The sequence below is a fragment of the Salvelinus sp. IW2-2015 genome, unplaced genomic scaffold (genome assembly GCF_002910315.2).
Source record: "Salvelinus sp. IW2-2015 unplaced genomic scaffold, ASM291031v2 Un_scaffold8588, whole genome shotgun sequence".
In the NCBI taxonomy this organism is placed as follows: Eukaryota; Metazoa; Chordata; class Actinopteri; order Salmoniformes; family Salmonidae; genus Salvelinus; species Salvelinus sp. IW2-2015.
The window spans coordinates 1-6,780 of record NW_019949847.1 but is presented as its reverse complement, the minus strand read 5'-3'; the positions used below and the strand labels follow the sequence as shown (position 1 = coordinate 6,780).

At 38.7% G+C, this 6,780-nt stretch overlaps 1 protein-coding gene across 1 annotated transcript; it reads left to right on the top strand.

Annotated features, from left to right (window-relative positions):
- The first annotated feature begins 786 nt into the window (after window positions 1-786).
- On the top strand, window positions 787-2,275 carry LOC139027238 (protein SSUH2 homolog). The gene is made up of 5 exons (XM_070442382.1): window positions 787-921; window positions 1,162-1,222; window positions 1,612-1,733; window positions 1,939-2,001; window positions 2,192-2,275. Exons 1-5 carry the CDS (start codon window positions 898-900, stop codon window positions 2,273-2,275), a joined length of 354 nt encoding a protein of 117 aa, XP_070298483.1. The 5' UTR covers window positions 787-897.
- The last annotated feature ends 4,505 nt before the right edge of the window (window positions 2,276-6,780 follow it).

Sequence of the window (6,780 nt, the reverse complement as noted above, 5' to 3'; positions counted from 1 at the left end):
ATGCATTACCAGAATGGCAGTCAGGCTAGAGAAAGGGTGTCAACAATGCATTACCACAACATAGGCAGTCAGGCTAGAGAAAGGGTGTCAACAATGCATTATCAGAATGGCAGTCAGGCTAGAGAAAGGGTGTCAACAATGCATTACCACATAGGCCAGTCCAGGCTAGAGAAAGGGTGTAACAATGCATTCCACATAGGCAGTCAGGCTAGAGAAAGGGTGTAACAATGCATTACCAAGGCAGTCAGGCTAGAGAAAGGGTGTCAACAATGCATTATCAGAATGGCAGTCAGGCTAGAGAAAGGGTGTCAACAATGCATTACCACATAAGGCAGTCAGGCTAGAGAAAGGGTGTCAACAATGCATATCAGAATGGGCAGTCAGGCTAGAGAAAAGGGTGTCAACAATGCATTACCAGATAAGGCAGCCAGGCTAAACAAAGGGTGTCAACAATGCATATCAGAATGGCAGTCAGGCTAGAGAAAGGGTGTCAAACAATGCATTACCAGATAGGCAGTCAGGCTAAACAAAGGGTGTCAACAATGCATTACCAGAATGGCAGTCAGGCCTAGAGAAGGGGTGTCAACAATGCAATTACCAATAGGCAGTCAGGCTAAACAAAGGGTGTCAACAATGCATTACCACATAGGCAGTCAGGCTAACAAAGGGTGTCAACAATGCATTACCAGATAGGCAGTCAGGCTAAACAAGGGTGGTCAACAATGCATTACCAGCCAACCCTGTTCTGGGGTGTCATCTTGATGAGGTCACCCTTCTCTCATATTGTCTAGCATCCCCTCCATCACTGAAGATGTGGCGCGGGAGCGTTTTATAATGTACGCGTCTGGTTACTGCTGCTAATACAATGCCCCCGCCAAGGATGGAGTGATCACTAACATGCAGCCGTTCAACACCTATCGGGTAACGGACCGTCCGTCTTTTTCTTTTCAGTACATGTATTATTATAATGACTTAATATGTTTGTAGAATTAAGTACATTAAAACAATGTGTTTGTTTCTTTTTCATGCTTAAAGAGGACAATATGTCAGGTGGAGCTACTGTTTTGCTCTCATCGCCCCCCCCCCCCCACAATAATAGGGAAAATAAACTGAGAGCCTCGCCACAACCTTATGTGCTTATTGTGTTTTTACTGTCCACAGTACCGTTTGGAGACATTCACAGAGTCTAGATCTACAGAGTGGGCCACCAAGCCTTATGAAGGTAAACTACACTACCCATCATGCTCCCTACCAGTTTTGGTTCATCCCCAGAACTTGGTAAACTACACTACCCATCATGCTCCCTACCAGAACTTGGTTCTTTCAGATACTTTGAGCGTTTGATTGAGTTGCCTGGGAGTGTCAGATGAGCGGGGTTTGTACTTCTGGGACTATGCCATTGATACCGTTGTGCCAGGCAAGCTCAGTCAAGTGCAGGGAAAACTATTTGAAAGAAAACKGATATTATTTGAACCCAGGTCTGCTTATAGTCATTACCATCTGTCCTTATATTCTTTCCCATTCAGGATCTCAGCAYTCCTTATGGATCCATTCAGGATCTCAGCAGTCCTTATGGATCTAACCATAACTTGTGTTTCCTGTACCTGACAGGTGAACCAGCAGACTTCTACACGCAGACTGCCCCCCGGCCGTGGGAAATCCCAGTGACAGGTCCCTCCCTGTTCCAAAACCACGAGGAGAACATAAAAGTCCCTTACACATCATCTAACAAGGTGTTTGTCTGTCTGTTTGAATCACAAATGGTTATTTTCTATTGTGGCTGTATTCCAGGTTTGACTATAATTGGCCAGGAAAGGACAGATTTGTCATACTTTATTTTCGGACTTAGGTCTAAGAATAGATCAACAAGTAAGCTAGAAGAGAAGGTAAGATGTATGAGTGAGGTTTGGTTTGATGACGCTGTCTCTGTTTGTGCAGCCCTGCCACACTTGTAGTGCCTCTGGAAAGATGCCCTGCCATGAGTGCAATGGGTCTGGAACGGTAAGAACACACACACACACACACACACACCACAGCACACACACACAACACACACATCACACACACAATCACCACACACACACAACTACACACACACACAAACACACACACACCACAACACACACAACCCACACACACACACACACACACACACACACCCTCTTTACAATTATCATTGATCTTCATTTAGAAAAGCTTGTTGGGTTGCAACGGATCTGGCAGACGGGAGGAGATAGTCCCTGCAGCCAATGCAATGAAAGAGGAGGAGAAGTAAGTCATTCATTCATTCATTTTGAAATAATAATACAATGACAAAATACTCTTCAAAGACAATCTGCCTCTTTTTAAGGTGTACAGCACAGACATCTATACAGACTTATCTTATTGACTTGATGTTGTTTGTGTCTCTAGCTGCTCTAAATGTCATGTAACGGGACTAAAGAATGTGAAGACCTGCAAGGGCAAGCGCAACTGTTGACCTACATCAACCTTAAAGTCGAGTGGTGAGGTCCTTGGATTTTTAAAATAAAATTATAATAACTCATTAAGAAGATTTATAATAAAAGTGTACATTTTTTAAGAAATGTTTTTATAAAATTGTCAACTTTGACATGTTCATCAAATTGTGAAGTTAGTAAGAATTTTTTATTAAAATTGAAAACTTAAGAAGAGATTTTTAGTAAAATATTTTTAAAAAAGGTAACATTTGTTACTTATTAAGAGATTTCTAGTAAACATTTAAACTTATTAAGATATTTTTTTGTATAGTTATATACAAAGAGATTACATTTTAGAGACACAGAACAAAAAATGATTGAATATGCAAAGTTGATTTGGTAATTGTAACTGCAACGCCATATGCACTTTTCCTAATGTGTTCACAATTTATCGTTTTTAGTTTATTTAAGTTAATGGTGAGTTGTTATGAGGTGCACATGTTTCTTGTAAATCATATCTTCTTATTAAGAGAGGATGGTTCGGAAACCAGAAAGGGTCATAAAATTTGGTATACAAATGGTGTACAACCATTTTATTATTTCAGGAAGGATAAGGTTGAGGACTGATATTATTTGAGAAGGATAAGGTTGAGGACTGATATTATTTCAGGAAGGATAATGTTGAGGACTATTATTTCAGAAGGTTAAGTGAGGACTTATTATTCAGGAAGGATAATGTCGAGGACTGATATTATTCAGGAAGGATAATGTTTGAGGACTATGTATTAATTTCAGGAAGGATAATGTTGAGGATCTATGTTATTATTTCAGGAAGGATAATGTTGAGACTATGTTATTTTTCAGGAAGGTAATGTCGAGGACTGATTATTATTTCAGGAAGGAAATGTGAGGATATGTTATTATTCAGGAAGGATAATGTTGAGGACTATGTTATTATTTAGGAAGGATAATGTTGAGGACTATGCTATTATTTCAGGAAGGATAATGTTGAGGACTATGTTATTATTTCAGGAGATTAATGTTGAGTCTATGTTATGTATTCAGGAAGGATAATGTTGAGGTCTATGTTATTAATTCAGGAAGGAATAATTGTTGAGGACTAGTTATTATTTCAGGAAGGATAATGTTGAGACTATGTTATTATTTCAGGAAGGGATAATGTTGAGGACTATGTTATTATTTTCAGGAAGATAATGTGAGGCTATATTATTTCAGAAGTAATGTTGAGGACTATGTTATTATTTCAGAAGGATAATGTTGAGGACTATGTTATTATTCAGGAAGGATATGTTGAGGACTATGTTATTATTTCAAGGAAGGATATTTGAGGATATGTTATATTTCAGGAAGGATAATGTTGAGTCATGTTCATTAATTTCAGGAAGGATAATGTTTGAGGGTCTATGTTATATAATTCAGGAAGGATAATGTGAGGACTATGTTATTAGTTTCAGGAGGGGGGAGTAAGTGGGACTATGTTATTATTCAGGAAGGATAATGTTGAGGACTATGTTATTATTTCAGGAAGGAATCAATGTCGAGGATGATATTATTTAGGGAAGGATAATGTTGAGGACTATGTTAATATTTCAGGAAGGATAATGTTGAGGACTATGTTATTATTTCAGGAAGGATAATGTTGAGGACTATGTTTATTAATTTACAGGAAGATATGTGAGGACTATGTTATTATTTCAGGAAGGATAATGTTTGAGACTATGTTTATTATTTCAGGAAGGATAATGTTGAGGACTCTGTTATTATTCAGGACAGATAATGTTGAGACTATGTTAATTATTTCAGGGAGCGGATAATCGTTGAGTGTCTATGTTATTAATTCAGCGAAGGATAGATGTTGAAGACTGATATTAATTTCAGGAAGGATAAATGTTGAGGATTTTTTGTTATTCAGGAAGAATAATGTTGAAGACTATGTTGTGGATCAGAACAGTGGGCTGGAGGTTAACAATCTGAGCGATGTGGACGGAAAAGACACTCTTCAAAACGCCCAGTACATGGTAAGGGAAGGAACAAAACAGACTGGCTGCATCATTAGTGATCACCGTAGCAAAAATCTTTGCAACCAAACATTTTTTTGCAATAAAACAAACATTTCTTATTGGACATGTTTGACCCTGCTTTACAAGGTCAGTCCCCTCCTGGAAACCATTTAAAACGTTGAAATCGTCTCTTCGCTCCTGCTTAACTACAACTTCTGTTTAAGAAACAAAACAGAACTCAACAGCTTTTAAGTCATGGGCAAGACGTTTAGAGTAAACGGTTTTCGTTCCAAAAATGTTTTACTACAGCTAAAACGTTTGCCCTTGTTAGGTTCCCCTTTAGTAAACTAAGCATCACCATGTGACATTTTAGTATTTTTTCTATTGGTTAAATTTAAAAAAAATATTCTCTGACATATTACGGAAATTGTGTTGTGACATTCATCACATTCCTCTGTTCATCAGCTGTATCCAGCTGTATGGCTTCCCAGATCCGTCTTTATCCCAGGCTTCAGACCGTTGGTTAGAGAACACCAGGCTAAATACTCTCCCAGAACTCTCGCATCCTTCAACAGGTACAATATTTGTTATACCAGCGGTTCTCAAACCTCTGGACCCTACAGGCCCGTTCCATGTATTTGAACTATTCCAAAAGTAGCGCACTAATTCCAAGTTGTAAACGAGATTATCAAGCCCTTGACTAGTTGAATCAAGTGAGTTAGTTCAGGGACTACAACGAGGAGAGGTTTGAGAAAACTGTGTTACAGTAACAGGTACCAGTACAGCAACTTACAAGCAGAATTATAATATTTGTACACAGGAAATGACAACATCTGTTAGCCATGTTTCTCAACTTTAAACCTTTTGGGGGTGTTTTCCGTACACTGATAACCTACGTACTGGACTTAAAAGTTAAACTCGGTTGGAGAGTCTTCATATTAAAAGCATTTTAGTCCCGGATTTGGCTTCATCTGTGTACAGGAAAACCAGGAAACCCCCTTTGAGCCGCCATACTCTTATTGATTGATCACCTGTCAATCAACTATAAGATAAATGGTCTCACTCTTCTGTTGTGTTTCAGCAAACAAAACCATCCGAGTTGATTCCCCAATCCCAAGGTGACCTACAAGTGGAAGGAGGCATCCAGTTTATCTATATCTATGGAACGAACCATAACCAGGTCAAAGTTTCCTGACTACCCTGCACCGCTGGCTGCTCTATCATGTAACGCAGTCAATGCCATGCAGCCAGCCAGCCAGCCAACCCAGCCAGCCAGGCCACTAACCATACCCGCTTTTGGTGGAGCGTCACAGGCCCAACCAATACAGCCTTGACCTCGATCTTAGTTTCAGTAATGAACATATACCAAGCCCCCCCCCCCCCCCGATGATATGAGAAAAAAAGGTTGGCGTGTATTCCATCTAGTCTAGACTAGCTAGTTAGTGTAGTTAGTTAGGCTGTTAGTATAATAGCTAGTTGTTAAATGGAGTGTATTGTAAGAGGAGTTTTTTAGTGGCCTTTGATACCCTCGTGCGAGGTTTGGTTCTAGGGCTCAAGGTCAAAGTTAGCTGAATCAGTAATACTCATGTTGTTGTTTTTATTTTAATAACTAATTTAATGCAGCCCTGGAATTCAGGAATTTGTTTATTTTGTTTGCAACTCCTTATTCACAGATTGTTCCACATAATACATGTTAGCAAATAACTTTTTTTATGCTTCAGAATGTGGTGGGTACTCTCTTCGTTCGCTGACTTTTATCCATGTAACTGTCTCAAGATGTAGGACCGAAACACTGAATTTAGATAAAAGTGGTATTTTAGGATACACTGCCGCAAATCGTCTTGGAAGACTCCCTTATAAAATAATTTACTAACAAGAACGAACATATAGGAATTAAGTTTGCAATTAGATAACTGAGATGTATTTGTTTATATCTAGATCCGAACAGATGATGGCTCTGACTTCAAGTGCTTTATATAATTGCGTAGTTTAGATTTAGTTATACTCTTGTGTAATTCTATTGGTCATTACTAGAATTACTTTGTAGTTTTTCAATGTTGTTTCTGTCATTTTCCGTACATGCTACGTGGTGCTGGCCTCGTCTTTGCCAGGAACGCTCTTGAAAATCGAGTTTCAGATACTCTATGACCCTGTCCGTGGTTAAAATAAAAAATCAAAAGTAAATAAGAAAAATCCTAAAGGCTATTGAAGGAATATTGCAGTAATTGCATTTTGCCCTTGAATTACATCCTCTTGTTACATATACTTTAGTACAGTCATAAAGAGAAGGTGCTTAATGTCTTATTCGATAATGAATACTG

Bases quoted from the DNA above. Each gene is read 5' to 3' on its own strand.
- LOC139027238 (XM_070442382.1), top strand. From the start codon at position 898: ATGCAGCCGTTCAACACCTATCGG. The intron at 1,223-1,611 runs GTAAACTACACT...TGTACCTGACAG, and splicing joins GGCCACCAAGCCTTATGAAG to GTGAACCAGCAGACTTCTAC. The intron at 2,002-2,191 runs GTAAGAACACAC...ATCTTCATTTAG, and splicing joins AGTGCAATGGGTCTGGAACG to AAAAGCTTGTTGGGTTGCAA.